At 36.2% G+C, this 25,988-nt stretch overlaps 1 protein-coding gene across 1 annotated transcript; it reads right to left on the bottom strand.

Moving 5' to 3' along the window:
- Positions 1-3,904: 3,904 nt before the first annotated feature.
- On the bottom strand, positions 3,905-16,814 carry LOC114537221 (serine/threonine-protein kinase tricorner-like). Its single transcript, XM_028558356.1, has 15 exons — positions 16,587-16,814; positions 16,433-16,484; positions 14,617-14,739; positions 11,963-12,046; positions 10,700-10,823; positions 9,787-9,904; positions 8,996-9,032; positions 8,460-8,562; positions 8,090-8,151; positions 7,328-7,445; positions 6,752-6,784; positions 6,302-6,392; positions 5,869-5,964; positions 5,363-5,460; positions 3,905-4,886 (listed from the first exon to the last, which is right to left on the bottom strand). The coding sequence occupies exons 1-15, from the start codon at positions 16,724-16,726 to the stop codon at positions 4,771-4,773; spliced, it is 1,395 nt and encodes a 464-aa protein (XP_028414157.1). The 5' UTR covers positions 16,727-16,814; the 3' UTR covers positions 3,905-4,770.
- Positions 16,815-25,988: the final 9,174 nt, after the last annotated feature.

Here is a 25,988-nt window from a genome sequence, read left to right as displayed (position 1 = left end):
AAATGGAGATGCGCTTTTTAAAAGAACGAGACATAAGAGGTAACCTTGAAAAAAACCTGCGACCAGTGTTACAAAACTATTTTGAAAATATTTCCAAGAAGGCAAAACAGGAGTTGGCTGCTTGTTTGTTCATTGATGTAATTGCAAAGCAAATTGAATCGGTGCTAGAGTCTAACATGGGTCTTTGCGTGGCAAAAGAATTATCGAAGAGAGGAGAGTACCAGAACAAAGGTCGATTCCATGCAAGAGTCCTTATTGAACTGGGAGAAAAGGGCAAGTTTGAATCGTACATTCCTTATCTTGAAGATCAAGTTCAATTTATGAAAGCGAAATTAATGGAAGCAATTGAGAACTACTGTCTGAATGAAAACCTGCCTTTTGTCAACACGCTTTTCGAAAGACAAATCAACAAGATCAGAGAAAAAGTCATCGATGCCTTTGAACACGCAAACAGGAAAGCAAGTACTACTGAGAACGCGAAACTGACTTTTTGGATTCAGCAATTTGTCGAGGAATGTAAAACACTCGTGCTCAAGAATGAAATGTTTGTTGCAGTCGTCATTGAAGATCTGGATGAAATTGACGTGTTCCAATTAACAGTTTACGATTGTTTAACCGCGCATATAGAATCTATGATCATTCATGGAGTTAATTATGCCATCTTTCGAAAATGGAATCCGTCACTGCATGAAGTGGTGTTCAAAAACATGTTTGCTTGTGAACGTTCTTGCCCATTTTGCAATGCTTTGTGTGATGAAAGTCATCCAAACACCACAAATGAAACGCACTCCACGCTTTGTCATCGTCCGATGGGAATTTTTGGTATGAAGGATTCAAAGACGAAAAGCTTATTCACAGGTATTTGCACAGAGGAAGTCGTTGGAGATGACAGCTTTAATATCATCGAGTCACCCGGAAAACTGTACCGTTTTAAGGATTACCGTGAGGTCGATAGTTATTACAAATCCTGGAAAATCACTGGAGATACTTCAAGAAAAACAATCAATGTATTGGAAGTGGTTTATGGCAACCTTCTGGAAGGAGCTGCGGAGCAACATGGGGCAACACCTGAGACACCTATTCTTTTGGAAGTTCATTTCGTTTGAAATGGCGAAGAACAGCTGAAACTCAATACAAGTAGTAAGTAGAATTTTGAACTATCGGCCGCTTCGCGTAATACATAATTAATATAAATATCGACAAGGATTTTTTCCCGTTAATCTATATGCATTTCAATTGCATGAACTTCGTGTTAATTTTAGTGAACGTGATTTAGAAGCCCAAATACGTGTATTTCTGTACGTTAATGCTGGGAGGAAGCCATCATAATGCTACATACAAAGATATTGGTGATCGAAGTGTCTCTTGTTATACGCGAAGATATAAATTGTAGCTTGAAATACTGTTCCCATTAATACATGCATGCACTGTTATACCAACAATATATACATGATTTAAATATTAAATATCAGTTGATTTCAAAACGATAAAACTTTCATTTCAGGCCGCAATAGACGCAGCTGCACTATTTCATCAAATATTTAGATCTTTATTTAGCAGTTTAAGCATAGCTCATCCTTTCAGTTGAGCGAAAATACTGTACTGTAAGCTCTCAAAAGTAACGAAATCACTGTACTGTAAGCTCTCAATTATTACTGAAAGCTATTATTATTATTGTAATTCACTAAAATTTATTTCGATAACTCAGCTATATATTTTAATTTATCATAATAGATTATTATATATCACGTCATAAAGCTGGAAAAAAGCCAATTTTCCATTGTGAGTTATCTTTTTTGGGTGTATAAAAAAACGCAACCACTGAATATTTATCGAAACGCTTCTTTTAAAAAAAAAGACCGTAGCGCACTGGGATTACTAAGGTTGTTTTTATTCATCCTGTATAAAAGTATAATGCATATAATTGCTATATACATTAAATAATTATAAACAAATAATGATTTTAACTAAATCAAATATATTATTTGCCACGAGAGGCCTCTGATCTCGATCAGTGCACATACCATCCGTGCATAATGAAAAAACATTATCAATCCATACATGCATTATGTACACAGCAATAACCTCTGACATTATAATGTATGCAATGCAAATACACCAACAAATTGCTGTTCCCATGTAAGTCAGTTCTGGCTCATCGATCAACTAACGAGTTTGCTGACCCAATTGGAAGCGTTAGTAACCTTTTTGCTCGTCAAGGAATTCCTTTTAACCTGGAGGGACCATGTAGAAGTTTGTGACTATATAGTTACAAGCAATTGTAATAGACATAAATTGGCTATATCCTTTCATTTTTTATAGCTATAGTCTGTAAAGTTAAATAATCTCCATATGCATGAATTTAATTTGATGACTATTTTGTTAACATTTTTAATACTAGATTTTAGTGATTTTTTGATATCGTTAGGAATGTTGACTAAAAAACAGTGGTTCATCGATATTTTGAGATATTCGGAAACACGCGTCGCATGCATTCCGAGTTCAAGAAATATACGGACTTCGTGTGTTAAAATTGCTCTATTTTGAAAAAAAAACCCGGCCAGGCTATGAGATATGTCACTCACGTAAAGCATGTTTTAAAAATTTTGTTATACTTATTGTCGCTTCACAACATCCTGCAATTTATGTTTCTTGTGCTCAATAATTTTCTGGGATGTAACAGTATATGCGTGCAGGGTTGATTGAGAAGTTCCAATGTGTTGGTGAACAGCAAAATTTTCATGTTGACATGCATCATCTGGAAAGCCATTGTCGTTTTGTTTCGACACATAGTTATTTACATATTGTTCAAGACATGTAGACTCGTAGTTTCGTGGACGTATCGTACGAGGCTTTCTGAAATGAAAAAATTCATATCTACTCAAAGAGCAGCGAAAGAATCACACAAAAAAAATTCGATTCAAGAGCAATGTTTATGAACAAAGTGGCAATCTGAGAGAAGCAGGAAAGATTATTCATTTGGCGTTTCGTGCGTTTACATGTGGATCGTGGCAGCTTTCCAGGATGTCAACAATGTATTTATTAGAGTACATCATGAGGAAGTGTCTGAGATGGAAGGAACTCTGCACAATAATAATCAGAAGACGTACCGCGTCAATAAAAAGGGACACTTCAAAATAAAGAATCTTTGTAAAGTTCATTGTGCAATTCAATAATGGCTCTCTGGCATGTTATATCGAAATAAAGGAAAAGTCAAGTTGCCTAAACCTGAAATACTGTCGTCGACGTTATGAACTTTGTGGTCTAATCTTGTGCATACTTCGACGTCTAAAAGTTTGAAAAGAAAATATGGACTCTATATATAGTGTATACGGTGAAATATGAGGGAAACAACGGACCATTAACTGATATAATACACAAACAAAGACATATGCTACGGCCATCTCTAATTTCGCAAATGGCGGCTGTGAAAATACAGCAACGAAATGAATTATTCCCCCCTTGAAATTGAGCACAAGTAAATTGCTTCTTGTAGAATGTTGTGGTATTTTTTATTGACTAGAATTAAGTCCCAACGGCCGCCAAGCAATGCGTGAACCACTTTTTGTTGGGCTTTTTTTCTTATGATATTTCTTGTTGCCTGGCATTTTGTGCACGAAGAGTGTGGAAATAAAAAGTTTGGAAATAAAAAAAGTAAATGTTTTGTTAATTATTCACAAAATGATGAAAAATATCAGTTGAATATTTCAACATGTCAGATAACCACTGGTGCATGCCTTTTAAATCATTATATTGTAATAGTTAGGTATTGATTCTTGTTATACTATAGTCTGCAAAGTAGACAAAAATTTTGATCTAGATATCTATGAAATAATATGAAATAAATTTTGATATTTTCTTGTGAAACAGTGCCATAAATGGTAGGTTATTTAATGAGAATTTTTATTAGTGATTTGAGTTGTGATTCAGTCTTATAAATATTATTAATACTCCAGCCTAAATTATTATTATTTAAAACAATTGCGGATTTAATTTTAACATAAAAGTTCTGGCGGTCGCAAATTTCCGACAATTTTAAATCTTCTCTAAGCTATTTGCCAAGCTATTTATACAGTTCCTGCCATGCCAAGTTTGAGAATCAATGTTTAATTACTAAGTTCTCATCGTCTGGATGTGTAGTCAATAAAACTTCGTATCCGAAATCAGTTCCGTCAATAATGGTGTGGGAAAAATCAAAATCTTGGCAGGAATTCAAACCAGTAACCCGCATCGTAGGTCGTAACCTTAACCACTAGACCACCAGAGTTGGTGGCGAATAGCCACGCTTTTTTATTTTACCTAATCCTTTTCGAAGAATTTTGAATGGAAAAAAAATTCGGTGGGGAAAATAGCTTTCGCGATTTCCATAATTATCCGACCAATCAGCAGCCACTTCGCAACTACAAAGTTTTAATATTAATATATATCATATCCAAATTTATTGTCTTGTACCAGATTTGGAAAAATGAGTCAGATGAATCTGACGGATTTTTCATATTTAACACGTGCTCGCTTGTATTTAATAGTATGCGATAACCCAGGAGAAAATTGACCCTTAATTTGTGCGTAAGGAGTACTGTTGACATGGAGCGTTTGAACTATTAAAGCACAGATGGTTTATTATTAATCTATGTTTTCAGCTATCTATTCTGTAGCATTACAAATTTACAATTATAAATATCCGACATGGAAAAAGGTTTTCTTTTGAGTTACATCCAGGTCGGTCGAAAAACGCCGATATACAAAACATGAATTTTCAATCCTCTTGTTCTACATTGGAAGACCAAGAGGTCGACCTCGTTGCGTGAGACCTTCAAATCGTTTAAACGTATAATTTAGAAAAACCCAGTCTTTTCTATTCGTTGCTCCAACTTTGGCCGGATCATCTACAAAGAAACGATAGTTACACATGTCAGTGCATGAAATTTCGCGCTATTCTAAACAAATACATATACTTCATTTATTTTGAATGTTGCTGTATTGAAAAAGCTTTATTTATAGACGTCTTTGCCAAAGTTCCTTTCGCGTTCATTAAGTTTCCTTTCTACAAGATGATATTTGAAACGAAAACATGTAGGCAACATAAAATGCAGCATAAATGGGCAGGCGCGGGCAAGTTGTTGCTCGGGAATAATCACTCTGTAGAAAACGTAAGCAGAAAAACTATGGCAAACAAACATATATCGCCACACTGGTTTTAATAATAAAAGTACAAATATTAGAACACAAAGTATACATTCACGACCCAACGTTTCAACACTTTAGTCATGTTGAGCGTATATAAGGATCAACGTTTTAAGACAAGATCGAGTGCCGAAACCTTGGGTCGTGAAAGTAATAAACATGAAAATATTTCTGTTACCGGAAGTTTCAAAATTCATATCTAAATCAGGAAACTCGTCGAAATTTGATGTGTCATCAATACTTTTTACTTCGATGGGTACCGGGGCTGGTCGATCTCTAGAGTATAAACAAAATATTTTGAAAAAATTACAGAAAGCCCAACCGAACCAAAAAATATCCCACGACTGTATATAATGTGCAATGCAATGTTATGCATGTTACCAATTAGTAATTAATTAATTAATTAATTAATTAATTATTCAATTAATTAATTATTTAATTATTATAAGAAGAAGTCTGATAGATGATAGAAGTCTATTAAGTCTAAAAAAACCCTATTCATTTTACAAGAACACTAAAATATTCGCGGCTGATTTGTATGGGCAATTACGAAGGCTTAGAAATCAGCCGATCATTATTTAACTAGAACTTTTTTCACATGGTCAATGAACACCAAAATATTAGCATATTGGAACAAATCGTTAGGCTGACATGGCACTGCCAAACAGTATAATTCCTGGGTACCTTATGTGTTCCCAATCAACTCCTCGTAAAAACGCTTGCCCTTTGATTTCCTCCACTCCGTTTGTACCAATCCTGTGATCGCATTCGCAACATAGTCTAAACAAAGCGCACGTTATCTCTTTGAAATATACGTAAGTAAGAAAATGTACAGTATACTGTCCAAGGTGACGCCTTCAAGTGTTCAGTGAACCACGCCAGTGAAGATGATAGAGAGATAATAAAGAGCTATGATCGACCCCAAACATTCCAATAAATGCTTTCCGATTTGATAGTCAAATTTACCCAACTAAGATGTAGCTTGTCTGCTTAACGCAGACAATAATAGAATCACACACACATCACTAAAAGGACTACGTAATGTACAGAGTTTTCAAAGTAATTTAGACATCACACTAAGGAAGAGTGTTTAGAGTAAATAATACTCTCAAATTACCTTTGAATTAAATGTCTGGATTCTTGGGAAATTGGTATTTCAGGCGGGAAGACGAGCGTCTCTTTCCAATTCATTACTTTTTTGTACGTTTCTGTGCATTTATAAAAATATTTTTGTATTTAGCTATTGAAGATTGACGGATTTTGATATTATCCTCTAAAGCTTAAGCCAGAAAGGTTGAAAAAAATTGAGAACAGATCCTCTAGAATAGTTCAGTACAGATAAGGCGGTTCTTGTAGCTCTGGGCCGGTTGTATAAAAAAAAGCTATAAGCTTTAAGTATAGTTTGTGACATAATTGGACAATCAGATTCGTGTATTTCTAAGTTTACTACGATTAAATTAAGTAGAGAATTGTAGTTAAAGCTTTTCACAATCGGTCCCTGATCCTTTGTGTTCTTAACCAACCATCTACATATATTTCAACACTATAATATTTGAGTTGAACAAACCTTGAGGAGTTTCTGAACAAAACGGAGGATAACCTGTAACGATAATAATAAAAAAAATACTAGAATGTTACGATACTTGGGACGAGGTAGTGGGGTCATTAGGACAACAGACTTTCATGATGATCTAGGCACTAATGGATTTTCGCTGCAGACTGAATTCCTACTTGAATTCGTCGGTTTTCTCCCCCCCCTATGATATTGCGCCCCCCCCCCAATAATGACAGGGTGCTCAGTAAAGACTCTTTCCAGCGTGAATTTTTGTTTGTGCAAAAGTAATAGTATGACAGCTATGTGAAGTTCTTTCAAGTCTGACTCTTATTGAGTCTGAAAAGCTAGAGGCTTGAAGCAGTATGCTTCTCTATCAAATCAAGACCAATATCCAGAAACATGTTACGCACGTATTAAGTAGCATGCTGCCAATAATATTTGCGAAAAAAACGTGAAAATTTATGAAAGATTCTACTTAATAAAAAAATGACGTGACCAGTGAAGTATCCAAAAACGCGGGGTTACAAAATGCAGAAGTTTCTGCTCTCTTGTCAGATGGTCAACACTAGCTTATTATAGAAAACATACCAATCAACATTTCATAAAGTATAACTCCTAAACTCCACCAATCAGAGGTCTTAGTATAGCCAGTTTGTTGAAATACTTCAGGAGCAATGTAGTCGGGTGTTCCCACCGTAGAATATGCCTGCAGACAAAACATTCATGTTTGTAAACACGGTTTATTATTTCTTACACAGCACTTTTGTATAGCCGCCGTTAGCACGAGTGCTACATAATTCAGTCCTCCCACACACGGGTAGAGTAGTAATATACTACAAATTTAGCCTCATATTAAGGGCCTCCACAGATTAGGCCTCCTAGGGATTTAGTTGTCGACAACTAAAAGTTATCGACAACTAAAAAACGTAGTCTGTTGCGCAAGTTTTTGGCAACTAAACTCTAAATTATTAGTTGTCGACAACTAAGCAGTTTCCCTTTTCGAAAAGGGAAACTTCGTAGTTGTCGACGGCCTCATTTTTTGGCGTTTTTCCAGTGTGTGTAAGCATTTGTTTTAGTTGTCGACTACTTTTAATCTCCGGGCTATTTCGGTTGCTAAATCAGTATTTGAGCGCCAGTGTGTGGGTGGAATCCTTTAGCGGACTTATTTAGTTGTCGATAACTCTTAGTTAAATTTCAAAAGGAACTAATAGTGCTTAACGTGAATATATGAATATTACCCCCCCTGCCTATAACTAACGATCTTCCGTCGCCATTGAACTACGATGCACTAAACACAAAAACATGCAAGCCTATAGTGATGTGCTTTGATTTTTTTGCGTTTGGACTTACCAATGCCCTTCTCATCCGTTTCCACGTGGCGGCTTTTCTTTTCGAGTCCAATGGATCATTAACTAAGAGGAAGGGAAGGCAGCAGAATTATATATGAAATTGGTGCAGCTAAATCTTATTTTACATTAGCCTCCATCTTGATAGAATTTTCAAAACATGAATGGTTGCTGAATACAATTGGGATTTTGGCAATCTAAACTACTTGTTCTTTTTACACATGGGAATGCGAAAGCATTAGAAAGTTGACAATTGCAAAATTGGACGAACATTGCAGCCGCGTTTAACTCTACATGATCTCACTTTTATATTTTGATAATCAATATTATGGAAATCAATCCTTATTTTAGGAAAGAAATTTGGAAATCCCTACCAAAATCGTGCATGTCTTGCGGTTGAAGTTCTCTATAATAATCGGTTCGATGCGCTTTTTTCAAGCCTGTGCACAAACCAAAATCAGCAAGTTTAATATGACCCTAGAAATACAATAAACTATATATTAGAAACGATGAAGTTGTGTTCAAAGAAAGGTATATATGATGGAGTCTGGGAGTGTGTAGTCTATCGGACGACGTCGCACTGTTAACGCAGGTAATCAATATACCTTCCCTAAAAGAACATTGGCTGAATCGATTTTGTCGATTAACCACCTCACCCTATTTCAGACCTTGAACTTTTCATGAGTCCAACCAAATATTAATGAACTAAAGCTTTCGTATAGGATGTACATGCAGTTATATAATAATTTTGATGTACAAGTGACCACAAACAGTTACCAAGAGAATTGAATTCAGCTGTGATAATGGCTTAATATATATTTTTTAAGAATCACGACAACTTGTCACAATCGACAAATTAAGTTAAAATTCGAATTATTGGGCAAAGGATACGGGTAAAAAAGATACTGACCCTGCTGTCCAACAACAAATTATCGGGTTTTATATCCCTAAAAGAAACAAACACTTGGTCAGATATACAGCACCACGAAATTTAAAATATCAAACATGTATATAAAACTACCACCGAGAACTTGATGATAAAATTGGCAGAGGGCACTGGACTTATGAAGTCACGCTATAATTTACTTAATTAAAGCACAGACCAAAGTTGCAGGAAAGCGGAAGTCGAAATGCAACATTGAATAAAGATGGCAAAATCGGTCAATAGTACTGGTTGGTCATCGGTCAGATCGACACCGCGGAAATTGGTATAGGCTTAGCCGCAATTCTCGATACTTAGACTTCAAACTTGGTGAGGAAAAAGATTTATAAATATTCAAGAAAATATGTCTTGCACAAAAGATTTGAAGCTTGCTCACGGTAAAAACGAATCGTCTGAATTAATAACCTTGTGTATACTTTAAGCCTCAAAATGGCCATTTCACAGCGGTCAGATGTGTATGATGAGCTGTCAAAAGATTGCAGAATGCGTATTCAGAAGAAAAATTGAACTTTTTTAAGATATTCAAAAGGTTTCTCTTTGATAGGGCGGTACAGAAATGCACAATTGTGAACCAGCGATTAGATTTTCGGGTTAAAACGTCTTAAACACCAATTTCTGCGGTGTCGGTCAGATCTCTCTTTCTGTACGTACTGCCTGGTAATGTAGCTACATTGGGCATGAGAGATAAAAACCAAGACAAATATACGAAATACAATTTTAAAGGGCTGGTGTAAATATCGACTTCCTATGTAATTTACCTGTGTATGAATCCAAGCGTATGGATTGAGTCGATGGCTAACACTGATTCAGCAATATACATCCGTGCTTCTTCCTCAGTGAAAGTATCTCTCTTCATTAACATCGTCATTAAATCTCCTGCAACGGAAAAAAATCAACATGTTCGGATGTGATTGACACGCCCCTAAACACGAACCACCCTTCCCGAAAATTTGGATACGATTTACTTCTATGCGATATTACTTCTATACGATATTACTTCTATACGATATTACTTCTATACGATATCACTTCTATACGATATTACTTCTATACGATATTACTTCTATACGATATTACTTCTATACGATATCACTTCTATACGATATTACTTCTACCTGCTGCCAGACACCATTATTTCCAAATCGTTTCCCAGCTATAAATTTGCCCTTGTGAACTTACCTTGAAACTAATTTTTTTTATCAAAAGGTGTCTTATTTGAAAGAACGTGATGTATTCACAAATAAGTTTACGCATTTTTAGAAGATAAATTCATAAAAAAAAAATTAACAGCCAACATCAAAATGACCTGCATAACTTCATAACCTGGGCAAATTTAAACTTCAAACTCCCGAGAGATTATCATGCAAACTCCATGTTTTTTTGAAACCTGAACTTATTCGGAATCGAAACTTATGCGAGGGCTAGCTTGTATAGTTGCGATTTTTCAGTGTTTGAGGTAGAAGTCGTTTTAAGGCAAGATGACGGATAGCTGTTATATTGATTGCAGATATGTTAAAACGATATTGAACGATTTTGCAACAAGACTTCGTAAGAAAGGTCAACTTTCTCTTAGAGACCCAAATAATACTACTTGCCATCTCTCTAAAGAATTTCAATCTTTCAATGTTGAAAGGAGTGACGAGTATTAAATGCACAGATCAAAGCACTTACCGCCGGGAAGAAACTCCATAACTAAATACAAAAATTGAGCATCTTGGAAGGAGAAATACATTTTAACGACCCAGGGATTTTCTGCTTCTGCCAGCACATCTCTTTCCGCCCTCACATGAGCGACCTGCGGTGAAGATGAACCTTTAGCGTAAAAGAACCTTTGTGACAGGCTTAAAATACAGGGGCCGGTTGTATCCAGCCCGTTTAGCTTAAACGGCCCCAGCACACGCGCAATATTTGCCAATATTTATCGGGGGTACGGGAGGGAATATGAGTATATTTCTCGTAATTGCGGTGCCCGCGCCAAGTTTGGCACCGCATTATATTCTGCCTGTGAGTTTGTTTGTTCGCATCAATACGTTTCCTTAATCGCCTAGTAAAAATTCCTTGCACATGCTTGGAATACTTGGAATTTTTTCCTAATTATTACTATTAATCTTGTTGTACGTTTGCCAAATTCCTTTTTTAAAGGAACCTTCTTTTTTCAATTTCAATCTCAAACTCTGATAATTGCGTGTATCTCTGCTTTTATGCACCCAAGAAGGACAAAAATACCACCATTCGATTCAGCGTAAGAAATTATACTGAGGGTCTTAAATATATTACTAAACAAGAGTATTCGCAGCGATTTATGACGTTTGAAAGACAAACGAAATTGAATTGTTGACAAATCGCTCAAAATTACTATGCTATACTTTACTAGTAATAGTAAGTTTGGTTTTTGATATCTTTCATATCGTTGGTTTTCTCTTTTAATTTTCGTCCTTAAATAAGTGGATCGGTCTTACATTACGATTTACTTTATAGTATTTTGAGCCAAATATATTCTATTTCGAAGGTTTTAAAGTATAGTTTCAATAAGCGAACTTTATGACAAATCGCTCAAAATTATTAAACAAATTAAAAATGCAGTACGCTTAATCCTTGACTTCTGTATTGTTGCTTTTCTAGTTCCCGGCTCTACACCAGTTTATTCGTCTCACGTTTCTCTTCATTTTGATAGTATTTTTAGATAGTATTTTTAGCCTAAATATTTTATTTCTGAAGATTTTAAAACGGCGCAATTTTGACCTTAATGTACCAACCTTCCAGGCTGCGGCCGACAGGAGAATGTAAGTTGGTGATGTCGTTAGAAATGAGCGGACGTTTTATTTCTAGGCAAGCATTGCGGGCACCGCATTTTAGTACTGTGTCTGGTTATTCTCGCCGTCGCTTGCTTAAGCTGGTTATTGCCACATATAACCTGGTATGTAATTACTGCACCTGTTCCTTTTCTAACATGTCAGCTTTTCTTAGAATCTTCATTGCGTAGACATGGCCAGTGTCTTTCTTTTGAACCAGACGAACCTAAGAAGTAAGATTTACAATCAGGTTATGGAGAAGGGAAATATTAATTTTATATAATTATTAATATATAAATTTATCGCTTCCGTTTCAACTAAAGGCCCTATAGGAGGTGCCGGCGGTTTCCGAGACTGGTGAGCTCTGTTTTCTGGGCAAATTAAAGGCATGCAACTGAAATGAACAACGAGACTTTTTGGATAAAATAATGGCAATGTGCCAGAGCACATGCCGATTTATATAAAGCAAAAGTAACAAATTATAGCTACAACAAATTATTGTTACAACGTTCGTATTTTAGAAATTATAGAAATTATCGTATAACTACATAGAAATTATCGCAGCTCACAACCTAGAGAATGGGAGGGAAGGATTAGTGAAAACTCTCGGAATTGCTTCGACGACAGCCAGCTTTGGATCTCTTTATATAGGTATGCTGACTGTGCACGTGAAACATCCTAATGCACGTGAAAGGAATATTACTTAACTGTAGCTATGTGCGAATAGCCTTTCTAATTTTCTAATTCCGCTAGGAATAAATCAGAAGAGCACGTTCTCCAAAACGTAACAACGTTTTCCTGTACTCAAATCTAGATAAGCAAGTTTACAACCAGTTTCCCTCCATTGCTCTACGCGTGCGCTACCCTATATAGCTATAACGTTATCTACAGGGTGTCTCAAAAAAACGCAACCACTTAATATTGTTCGGGTTTGCGCCATAGTTCAGCTAAAATGACTTTTCGCATTTTAAATGAAGGATTAAGAGCCATTTTCAATTCCCAGATGTGCTTATCTATAATTGCGCTTTAGAGCTGTATTAATGTTCCTGCATATTTAAGTGGTTGCGTTTTTTTTTGAGACACTCTGTACAAATAAACTTATATTAATACACGCAAGCAATACACTTATTATTCGCTACGACAAATAACTCCTATTTTATATCATTATAAATAGTAAATCAGTTTGGTTAATTTCATATTTCGCTTGTGAAATGGTATTTAGGTAGCTATATCAAAATAGAAACTTTTAATTAAACGAAGAACATACTCCAGGCAACTTGTAAACATGCAGAGTACTGTAGTTATCCAGGGGCACACTGGTTTCCGTTAACATTAGAAAACATTTTGTGCTAGGCCTCTCGCGCGTGTTTCATTCAGTACGTGACGTCACGGGTTCTTAAAACACGCGCAATGAGGCCTAGGGACTAGGCTGTCATTTTGGCGGGAAAAACGGCGGGATATGCAATAATGCAAACCGTAAACAGCAAGTCCAGCACAAAATAAAAGGATTATTGAACAATAAGCTGGCATGAACAAGGTAAATTTACATTACTCATAAAGAATTGTGAGTGCTTTTTGGTTCGAAGTCATCACAACGTTTCCTAAAGATTCTTTAGGTGGCTTTTAGTTGGATTTCAGAAGCATGCAATGTATAACTTCAACGGCCAAATTACTGCACACTCGAGTTAATGCATTTCATGAATATTAATTTAAAGGGAAATTCAGTTGGGATTATAGCTAGTATACTATACATTTACTTAGTCTTAGTGAAAAATGGCTAGCTAGCACTAGCAATTCGACTTGCGATAATTGCTGTGGAAAACAATTAGAACCTATTCCATATTCCTCGGGAACTAATTTGTTCATTGGTACTATTAACAAAGTGGGTGTCTTTCAAACGAAATTCTGTATAATATACTAGTTATATTGTCATAGACACTCGCGATATTTCATCCCCTCAGGGTTTTTATTTTGCGAATATTCCTTCTTTATAAAGGTCAAGGCCAATAAATAACAAATATAGAAAGACAACGCTGGACTGCATGGGGAAATTAGATTTAAAACCACGAGGTATTGGGATGTGGCGTTTGACTCATCTGTGGTATGACAATTTCATGTTGAGCCTCATGGGAAAAAAGTTGCTTCAGCTTTGATAAATACAGGTAAGGGTGTTTCTCCATTTCATAAATGTTGCCCACCCACTGCAATACAAAGTGTATTGCATTGTAAACCTGGACAGTTATTATATTCATGTCTTCTATATCAATGCCAGTGGGTTGTAACTGGGTTATTGACCCCATACTGACTGTAAAATAGTCAACATAATATATCATACATATATTATGATATTGCGCTACACAGCTATATTGCTGTATACTGTTGCTGTAATATTATGCTGTATGCTGCCAACAAATAATGAAACTAACAACATTGAAGTTTACAGTTTCAACATGGCCTATATCCGGCTAACAAATTGATTTGGGTTTTTCACATTAAGCTGGCTATTGCTGTATTGCAGGATAATATTATGCCGGGTAGTGGTAATAAAATTCTCTGGAATCTGAGATTGAAACCTTTTGCTATAGCATCCTATATTGAAGCTGACTGCTGCAGGCATGATTTGATTTCCAGAGATACCATATTACCAGTGAAATAAAAGCCAATTAAATTCTAAAGCTAAAATCTGGGCTGAGATCTCATAAATGATGCTCTACTAAATTATGTACATTCCTACTAAAATTAAATGTACATGGTACTCTTGTGCATGGTACTTCTCCATGTTTCATTGACACTCACCTCACCAAATGCCCCTCTTCCAATCACCTTAAGTGAATCAAAATCATCAACGCCAAGTCTTGACCTCTTAAGTCGGAGAAATTCTGTTTCTTTTTGTGCATGTAGCATCCTCCTTTCCTCTCTCTGGTTGCCAAAAATATGTTGAAATGATATATTCAAAGCTCACTACAGTGTATTTATATTACAAAACATGGCCTGGGCATTCCAGTCAAAATACCTAACAAGTTGTATAAATTATATGAGACAAAATGTTGAAGTGCATTGATACTGCCAATTATAATATAATATAAGATATTACATGCCAATAACATGCCTAGTATGCACAGGATTAGAGTATTATATCAATGGTTTGAGCAGATTGAATAATGTTTTATATTAGAAAATAGAGAACACAACATTTTGATTAAGAATAAAACAATAAGTACTGTAAGCTTTAGTTATAATGTACCTACCATGCTGTCAAGATCAGATCATTTTTTTCCAGGCTAACAGTATGAGTGGAACATAGCTAATGTTTGCAGTAATCTATCTAATTTTTAATACTATATATGGTATGGGAGGTGCTTGGAACTGCAGTGCAAGGTCAAGATAGATGTAAACTGGCATGAGTTTTTAATTAATTTTATTTTAATATTAAAAACCTGGTTGTTTGGCTATCTAGCTGTGATAATATTGCAGCTTTTCGTACTCAATATAAATATATATATTTTAAAATACATTTTCTACAAATTTCAAGTAATGTAATTACACAAAGGGATGCATACAAAATCTGCCTGATAATTTTATCACATACAGCCTTATATATCCTGTCTTTGACATAATTTAGGTATATGTTAACACATGTGTAATCTTTGTGTAATCTTTTGATTATATCACGTGCAGCTTTTAATGATGAGTATGTATAGAGGAATGTTAACATGTATGGCCGGGACTTTCTTTTTAAAGTCTGGAGTCTATAGTTACATTATCATGTATAGACATAGAATGCAATTTTCACACTTGCTATGCTAATGATTTGTAGTGTAAAAAATGTGTAATTACACCAAAAGAACTTGTTGGAAAAGTGAACAGAACAAAATATATGCCAGCTCTCATGGTGGGGTTGAGTAAAAGCTTGATCCAGATCTGCAGCATAAACTCAAGTTTTCAAGCAATTAATTTGTTAATGCAGATAGCTCTTAAACTATATTAGCTGTCTGTTGAGCTCATTTTATACTTTCTTAACATAATATGACCTTGGTCTTTATCATAAGATATATAATATATGGCATGCCAGAATTAAGCTAAATTTTAGTGTCTCTCAATTGAATAAGAGAGATGAGATTTCCATCTAAACACAGGGGGAATTCAACAGAACATGAAAACTTAATGTAAACAGCCACTTAAGGGAATCGAACAAGTCTTAAATAAATTTGAACAAATTATTCTTTGCATATTTTATTATCTATTTGTAATTGAAATCCAATAAAGTAATAGGTTCTTAATGAATAAGTACTGTGTAAGCTGCACTTCAGAACTGCCTTCCTGACCACAAACGATAATACTTTCGATTAGCAGGTCATATTTGTTGCATAATATTTGCAAGCACGTAGCAACCATGGAAAATAATAATTCACTAAAAAGCCATGTTGAATCTTACGTCAGGAACCGAATGTTTTTACAGCATTAAAGTGTACGACACTTGAGTATTAAGTTTTTTACAGAGATATACGCCTTATTTAAACCATTATATGTTAATGTCATCGTGAAATTGGCAATCATGTGGATAAATTACCTCAGCGAGACAATTTGTTTGCGTATATTAATACATATATACCTCTTGAGCGGTTAAACCTTGCTCTTCCATTGCCGCTTCGAGACAACATAGTCTATAAAAATTAAATATACGGGAATAAAGCGATGCACATAATCTCCCGCTAGACCGTGGGAACGGTAGAAACGATGTTCTCTGACGAAATTCATTAAAATACCTTGACTTTCTGTCCTTATGCTGTGCTAGAAGATTAGAGTAGAACGACTGAAGAGAGACCTTCGTCTTCGCCGCTTTCTCGAGCGTGTGAGGTGAGAAGCGTTCATGCGAGCCACTAGGATTTGACGTGGTAGCCGACATATTGCTGGACGTTTCCTATGCTCTGTGTAAACTAAGCCATATTTATTAAAAGACGAAACTTATTTAAGTTATAGAATACATTTGAAACATTTCATGTTGTTTTGGTATTAAATATATTCAGCGGAAGTTGGAGCTGTCACGTGATCATATCGACCAATCCGATGAGGCGATGACTTGATTTGAGCATCGACTTGGAAATTTGCGAAGGTTTTTGGCCGCATAAATTCCATAAAACCATGTTTATACTACACTGGTTAAGTTTTTTATGTTTCGGCCTAAACCGGCAAAAATGTCTTGGAAACAACACAAATTCAAAACAAAATTTATTTAGGCGAAATCTGAAAACAACGTCGTTTCAAATGTGAAACGCTAGTGCGATTGTTGTGATTGTCCTGTTTCGGTTTGACGGCGAATTTAATACGAATGTAAAATTATCCAATTGTATCAGATCAGTATTATTATATTATCCCTTTACGCCTTGTGCGTTAGCTGAGTGCGCAGGCGCTTTATTGGAATCAGGCTTCTATATAGAGAGTATGAAAATGGGTAGTTTTCTACTGGTGTCACTGACTGGAGCGCTTATTCGCTTTAGCTCAGCCGCTGATCTATATATTTTCGCTTGATAGTGTCGTGACGCAAAAATGATAACGACCAGGGGCCGGTTGTAGGTTTGAACTTATCCACCGTTTAAGCTAAACGGGCTTGATACAACTGGCCCCATCTGATCTCTGAATAAAAATCAACTCATCGGAAATAAGATCCTCGACAAAACCGAATTATTTCCTTCATTACGTATGACTTCGCCGGGGGGTTGTTTTTCCAAAGTGTTTTTTTTTACTTTTATATGAAAGCACGTTTGTTTCTCACCATAGTTCTAATTCAATTGTAAATTAGGACTGATTTTTTTGCTCTTTATGCTATTAGTAGGGAGAACCAGGATAAATGACTGCAGTGATTGTACATCGTGAGGATATTTAGTGAGGAAATTCTGAAAAATTAAAGTTATTTATTTTTTAAAATTTAGAATTAAACGAGACTTACCGTAAGTTGAAGTTTGATTGTAATTCTATGAGTTCTTGGACACGGAAACTAAGGAGTCATGTGAGATATGCGCACGCAGATCGAGCAGTCAGTTTTTAACGCAACGAGAGATTACAACAGTACCTTCAAAGGGAGGGAACAAGCTCAATATACCCAAACACGAATTGTGTAATATGGGCGGGTGACTCCTTAGTTTCCGTGTCCAAGAACTCATAGAATTACAATCAAACTTCAACTTACGGTAAGTCTTGTTTAATTTTAAATTCTATTTCGTCCTTGGACTACGTCACTAAGGAGTCATGTGAGATGTTCAAAGTGTTGTAATCACGAGTGATAACAATTTACCACAGAACTCAAACGACGAAGTAACTTTATTCCAATTTTACTAGAATGCATAATTAACTTGTGAAAGCTTGCAATAACGATGAACCAAAGTCCTCTTCCAACCGTAATGGTTTGTTATAATATTTTTGAAAAGTTTGAGCGTTAGACCACCCAGCTGCTTCCAATATTGTATCAATAGAAATAGATGTGTTAGTTGCGGCTGACGACGATGCCGCTCTTGTACTGTGACCACAAAAATCATTTATTCCGGCCAGTTTTAGAACTGTTTTCAGCCATCTCGAGATGGTGTCCGTGCTCACTTCTTTATGTGGTTTTTGGAAGCTAATCAACAACTGTCGGGAGTTTCCTCTTAAACTCCGGGTTCTTTCGATATACTCTGTTAGAAGCTTGAATGGGCAAAGCGTGGGATCTGGCTGATATGGTTTAACCATTAGGGGCGCCAGGTGTTTTCCGGGCCTAGATGTTTTTAACAGTCTTTCAAAATGGCACACATATTTCCCGTCTGCGCACGACATACTGTCAAGGGACAAGGCTTTAAGAGTTTGACACCTCTGTGCCGAAGTAAGAGCAAGAATCATGACCAGTTTTAGCGTCAACGTTTTGAGGGTTAAATTTCTGGTTGGCTGAAGAGTTCGTAGGTAGTCTAATACTATTCGAACATCCCAAATATCATTGTGCCTTGGTAAGGATGGTCGACTTTCAAATACCCCTTTCATGAAACGACAAACTATCGGGTGTGTTCCAAAGTTGGTGTTATTTGATAAAAGTATGATAGAGGACAGAGCACTACGTGCTGTATTCAATGCACTGTAACCAAGGCCCTTTTTAAACAAGTCTGCGAGAAAATTTATCCCTTCTTCAACAGTGGGTGCAAAGAGATTGATATTCTGTTCACTACAATATTGTTTCCATTTTCCCAAGTATCCTTCATATTGTTTTGGCGTACCTGTTCTCCATGCTGCTTCAAGGACTTCTTTAGCTGTTTTCGAAAGGCCTCTGTTTTCAAACTGTTCCCTGATAAGTGACACACAAATAGGATTAGTTTCTCGTGGAGAGGGTGTTTCTCCAATGGGTTGCTTGGGAGGTGCAATGTTGATGTTGTGCTGGGAAGTATGATGGGTGACTGTATCAGCATTCGGATTGCCACTGGCCACCAAGATTGGGTTGGCCATTTGGGTATAACAACTAGGCCCTGGGATTCTTCCTTTTGGATCTTTTGTAGGACCTGGCTAATTAAAAGAATGGTGGAAAAGCATAAAAATCATATTCAACCCATGAGTGGTGAAAAGCGTCAACTGCTATTGCTTCAGGATCAGCAGTGTATGACATGTAGGGCTTAACTTGGTAATTTATACGCGATGCGAAAAGGTCAATGTTTGGCTTAAAATTAAGCTTTGCGCAAGCATTGTGAAACATGTCTTTGTCTAGGCACCACTCCGTGGTACGCCTAGTTTGTCGAGACTCGTAGTCTGCGTCAACATTATCTTTACCAGGTATACGGCATCAGTGCACATAGTCACATTTGGTTCTGGTTTATAGATCAGATTGTTTGCTGTTTCTATATTATCTGCCCACCAATGCAGTTCAGATTTTGCATTGTTGGATAACTGCATTTGTGTGTCAAAATTATTGTGATTTAGTTTTAGGGCCTGAGCTTTTTCGCCCTCTGTAATTCTAAAATGAAGGGGTCCGTGCATAACCCCTGGAAAGGTAGAGATTAACAGACTAATAACTTGAGCAACCTCTCTTATAAGAGGCATATCCTGAGAAAGAAGGCAAATGACTGCCGACTTCAACTTCTTTGCCTTTTCTGGTGTTAGTGAGACAGTCATTGTTATAGAATTGAGAATGAACCCAAGATACACAATTATTTGCTTTGGCAAAAACACTGATTTATCAGGATGAGGCACAAAATTCAATTTGTCTAACACTGTTACTGTGTCAATGACATTGACTACCAATCAAGATGGAATCATTATCAATATATGGTGATGAAATATGTCCCTTGTTTCTTAAGAATGAGTATACTGGTTTTAATAACTTTGTAAACTTTCTAGGGGCAAGAGCTAGCCCATTGGGGAAGCAAGTAAATTTATATAATACCCCATTCCAGCAGAATTTTAAATATTTTTGGTGCTTGGCACTTACACGCACTGAATAGTAGGCGTCTTTTAGATCTACAGATGCCATATAGCACTGAGGCTTCATAAGCCTAATGGCATTCCAAATGGAATCCATTTTGAAATGCTGGTAAACTACATGTTTATTCAAACTTTTTAGATTTAAAATCATCCTGTATGACCCATCAGGTTTGGGTCTTACAAAGATTGGGGAGATGAATTCATGCTCTTCATGTACAGAATGAACAATAACACCTTTGTTTAAAAGCTTTTTAATTTCCAGTTCAATCACAAGTTGCTCAGCTCTGGAAAATATGTTCACTTTTGGTGCCTTAAGTTGATAAGGTAAAGAAGAAAATTCTATTTCTTCCCCGATGACTGTCTGTAAAACTTCTGAATCAGAAGTGAGTTTGCGCCACTCACAAAGTTTGTGACTTAATTGGCCAGCCTGAAAGTTATCTACTCGGCTAGTAAAATATTCCACCAATGATGGAAGGTCTGTCTGAAAATTACTAACCTGTAAATTTTTTAAAACTGTCACCTTGCTTTCTTTCTCCATAGTCATTGGTTCTGTTGATGCTTGGGTGCTGGGTTCTTCTTGGTTTGAAAACTGGATCTTGGTGGGTGCTGTTTCCACTGCCGGCTGTGGGATAAAAAATGCCCCCTTGTTGCCTTACTTCCAGAGCTGGAGTTAGTAGCACCCCAGTGGCAGCCATATGGTTTGGATTTATCAAACCGATGTGGCACTGTTACTTTACTAATTTTGTTGGAAGCTCAGATGTCATTGAGCTATGTTTGGAGGTTATCTCCAAACAAATACGTTGTGATTGGCACATGTGAAGCACAGAGGCTATTATAATCTTTATGGAGATTTGGTTTGATAGCGTCGCGTCGACGCATCGAGAGGTCGCACATGGTGTGCCCTAATAACGCCAAAGCGTCGGTATTCATCGTAATAATCTGGGCAATATCAGGCGAATCATCATGACGCATTTGCAATAATTTGTCAGTCGTCATTGAAAGTATCGAGCCGACTTTGGCTAGCATTTTTTGTGTGGTAGAAGCACGAAGGTCATTATGCTTAGTTTTATTATCAAGCTTGTCCCATATTTCTGCATTGACGCGAGGGACAACAATTTTTTCACAATTCCCTGGTCGAGGCTATTTATCCATTTTTTCCCTCTGTTTTGCGTCAATAAGCTTCGTGGACCATCTTTTGTTGACAATATCAGCAAGTTGCTGATTTATATTGCCTCCAACCTCCTCTTCTTGTTCCAAATCCTGAGAGATTTCTGTCAGGAGAGCGTCATGTTCGAGTCGAACATGTGTATCACTCATTACACCCTCATTTGCCGAGTCGGCATCGGGTTCATTGTTTCGAAGCAATCCCTCTGCATCACTAATGTTACCGTCCGTTTCTGTTATATTTTGGGAAGCTGAACGTCGCTTTTTTTTTGGTCCACCATTTGTATCAGAGGTTTCGCTCGGTTGTAGTCGCTTGATGGATTTTTCCATGTTGAGCATGGCTGTGGATATGGTCTCCAATGTTTTTCCCAATCCAGATAACACTTTTGGCATCGATTCTTCTTCCGACACCGTTGTTTCTTTCTCTTCCAGTAATGCCATTTCCAATTCGTCGCCAGAAGACATAATATCAGTAAATTTTCGTGAACTTATTTAAATTTCTCCGCTTCGTTTGCATAAAACAACCGCTCGCTCGAAAAACTACGCGGGCAACTGACTGCTCGATCTGCGTGCACATATCTCACATGACTCCTTAGTGACGTAGTCCAAGGACGAAATAGAATTATCAATTGAAATGTCTTTTCTCACAATGGAATCATCAGAAGGACCGAAAATTAAAATATTTGGAAAACCAAAAGATATTATAACAAGTACGATCGTACTTTAGGGACCAGGAACTGCGTAACCGAGTTTAATTTCTGAACTGCATTGTATTTATAACAATGGAGAGGACAATGTATTTCTAATCGTTTGCGTTTACTTATATATAGGCTGAATATTAATGATATGTATATATTATTTTCTGCAAATATATCAAGAATTGCTTGTAACTTGCTTCAAAGGTCAAAAGTAAAAATTCGAACTCCGTCAATCGATGCGGAATATTGCTTAAAATAATTGTGCCAAGTTTCATTCCGATCAAACAAGTAATGCTAGAGCCTTAGGGTTTTTTTAAAGAGCGTCGCCCCCTAACAACAACAACAACAACAACAACAACAACAACAACAACAACAACAACAACAAGAAAAAGATTAGCAGCGGTTAGGGACCAGTTCCTGGTCCAATAAGAACAGGGACCGCGGAGCGTTTTTCGTATTTCTGGGGCTCGGAACCGCGCGCCTGCTAGGAGAGTCCTGGAAATAGTAGATACTTTGTAAAGTTTCCAGCATGCTTGGCGCTCATATAAAAACATTAAACAATATAACCATGCTTTGGTTATGATGTTAAATACTTTGACATGGATAACCACGCTGTTTTAATGGTGAAATGCTTGTCCTATGTAAAGTGGCAAGCCATGTTTGGTGCTCATATACAAACATTGAACAATATAACCATGCTTTGGTTATGATGTTAAATATTTTGATATGGATAACCACGCTGTTTTAATGGTCAAATGCTTGTCCTATGTAAAGTTTCCAGCATGTTTCGTGCTCATATACAAACATTAAACAATATAACCAAGCTTTGGTTATGATGTCAAATATTTGACATGGATAACCACGCTGTTTTAATGGTGAAATGCTTGTCCTATGTAAAGTTGCAAGCCATGTTTGGTGCTCATATACAAACATTAAACAATGAAACCATGCTTTAGTTATGATGTCAAATATTTGATTTGGATAACCACGCTGTTTTAATGGTCAAATGCTTGTTCTATATGTAAAGTTTCTAGCATGTTTGGCGCTCATGTAAAAACATTAAGCAATATAAACATGCAACCAAAGAGGCTCCTCTTGCAAGTTTGACTATGGCGCCGTAGTTGTTGGCTTCACGCATGTCCTAAGCGGAAGGATTGAATTATGCGAGGAACTACGCTGTTTTAATGGTCAAATGCAGGTTCCAGCTGTGGAAAGTAGCAAGCATGTTCGGCGCTCATATATAAACATTAAAAAATATAACCATGCATGCATGCTTTGGTTATGATGTCAAATATTTTGACATGCATGGATAACCACGCTGTTTTAATGGTCAAATGCTTGTCCTATGTAAAGTTTCCAGCATGTTTCGCGCTCATATACAAACATTAAACAATATAACCATGCTTTGGTTATGATGTCAAATAATTTGACATGGATAACCACGCTGTTTTAATGGTCAAAAACTTGTCCTATGTAAAGTTTCCAGCATATTTGGCGCTCATATACGAACATTAAACAATATAACCATGCTTTAGTTATGATGTCAAATATTTTTACATGGATAACCACGCTGTTTTAAAGGTCAAAAGCTTGTCCTATGTAAAGTTTCCAGCATTTTTGGCGCTCATATACAAACATTAAACAACATAACCATGCTTTGGTTATGACGTCGAATATTTTGACATAGATAACCACGCTGTTTTAATGGTCAAATGCGTGTCCTTTTTGTCTCTCTTTTTTTTATTTTGGCCAAACATATATGTACTGAACATAACTAATTTCAATCCATTTGTAAACATGGCAGATTTATTACGACAAATATCATTTTTTTAATTGGTTATTTAAATATACGTTGAAGAAGTAAAAGTTATAAAGATAATGTAAGCAAAAAATACATTTTGGATCTATCATGTTGACACACTAAAAAAATTACAAGTCGCCGGTGGAATCACTCATGCGTCAAGAAGACGCTTTTATTGACATATGCATGTAAATTATGGGTTTATTTTTCAATTTCGGAGTGCGTGTATAGGTACAAAAACCTGGGATGTTCAAACAGTCTTCAGGGCGAGTGATTAGTTATATATATTTAATCGTTCTGTACATACCCGTTTGATTTTTATCCCTACATGGAAGTGATTAAGCCATGAAAATGAATATTTTTGGATAATCCGCCATGCTTGCATTGCAGAGAAGGGGGAAAAGACATCAGTCCTGATTGCAATGATAACGGCAGAAGTGTTTTTATATTTTTTATATTGCATTTTAATTATTATAATTCTCTTTTGAGATTCGTTAATTTTACAACTCTCTACTATCAATTTTCACCGATCTAATTATAGTATAAAAAGAAAAACTGAACCACAAATTTTCTCTGGGTCAAACACTTGTGGGAAGTCACATGTTCTGTATTAGGCATTTTGTTGAAATCACCGACAATAGTATGACGGTAGCTATATCGGGACATTTTACATTTGACAAAAAAACATGGGAGAAGAAGAGAAGCAATTAATGGGCCACTTTTCTCTGTTTCAAGGCGGAGATTTAAATTTTTTATGACTATCAAAGATAACTGGGTCATTTATGGCATCAAATATATTACTGACAGCTCCGCACGTTGGTTGCATGTGTTTCTCTGATTATAGATTTTTTAGGTCTATCTGTAATAATGTGAAAGGTTCATTCGCTGTAAAGATTAAAGATATAGAGTGCCAGCATGCTGCAGTTTCTCAATCTTAAAATCTTAAAACATGAATAGAAACGTCCATCATTTACTCGTAAAGCGTTGTAGAAATAATTTTGGACACATTGCACATATTTTTGCCAGCAGCACGAGCTTAGGATAAACTAAATCTGCGAGGCGGACGAAAAGAGATGCTGTGTTTGTTTCTACAGTTACATAACACGAACCAAACTTTTAGATTTGATTTGATAAAGAATGCCAAAGCATAATGTAAAACAAATTGAAATTTGATTCCTATTGCTGATATAGCGGCTGCACATGCACGTCGTAGATTTGGTGCGGCTTGATATGCTCGCTGATACGCTGAATTCCCTGATTCTATTCTATATGGTTTACTTCAAAGTTGTATAAAGCTGTATGACGCTCCTCGTGGAAACCAGCGCTTTGCTGAATAAGGCCAACGTACTTAAATAAAGTTTTACTAATTATTCCAACTTTTCGCGATTCCTTCGATCTGCTGCCAGACTATCATTTCTAAATCTTCAACTTGGTCGTTTGCTTCAACACGTTTGCTTCAACTCTTTGTATAATATTTCCCCTGTATTCATGTGATGTTGCATATGTTTTTATCGCGAGGTCTTCTTGTGCCAACTGAAGCAGTTTGTACACCATTCTTTTTGCGCTCAATAGCCAGGTTATTCTAAAAATTACCAACATCAGAGTTATTTCAGCCCTAATTGTTCTTAAAATTTCTACTGCAGGTTTTTCATAACGGTTAGCTTGACCTTGATCATATTAATATACTTTCAAACAGTTTGCGACTTTCTCCCATTATGCTATTATTACGGCATTATGCCAATTTTACCATTGCACAAAAGTAGCTCCATTAGTCGTTGTTTTTAATTATTTTTATTATGATATAAACGAGGTATTCTTGCGTTAATTTTAACCCTATCGTCGTATCACCATTCTATCGAACAAAAATATATTATATCCATGCAAAATTGACTCAGTTGACACCAATTCTGTCAGTTAGCTATGTTTCATAAATGCAAAATATATGGAAAGGTAATTTTTTTGAAGAGTATTTTAAGTTATTTGACCTGTTTATATAGATTAGCTTTGAAACCCTTTAATTTTAGATGCCTCTATTTATTGTTCACATTTCTTTTCGCATTTTTCGTTGACAT

This window comes from Dendronephthya gigantea, unplaced genomic scaffold, assembly GCF_004324835.1.
Source record: "Dendronephthya gigantea isolate DGI-Jeju-01 unplaced genomic scaffold, DenGig_1.0 000154F, whole genome shotgun sequence".
Lineage (NCBI taxonomy): Eukaryota > Metazoa > Cnidaria > Anthozoa > Malacalcyonacea > Nephtheidae > Dendronephthya > Dendronephthya gigantea.
This window is presented reverse-complemented; position numbering and strand designations above follow the sequence as displayed.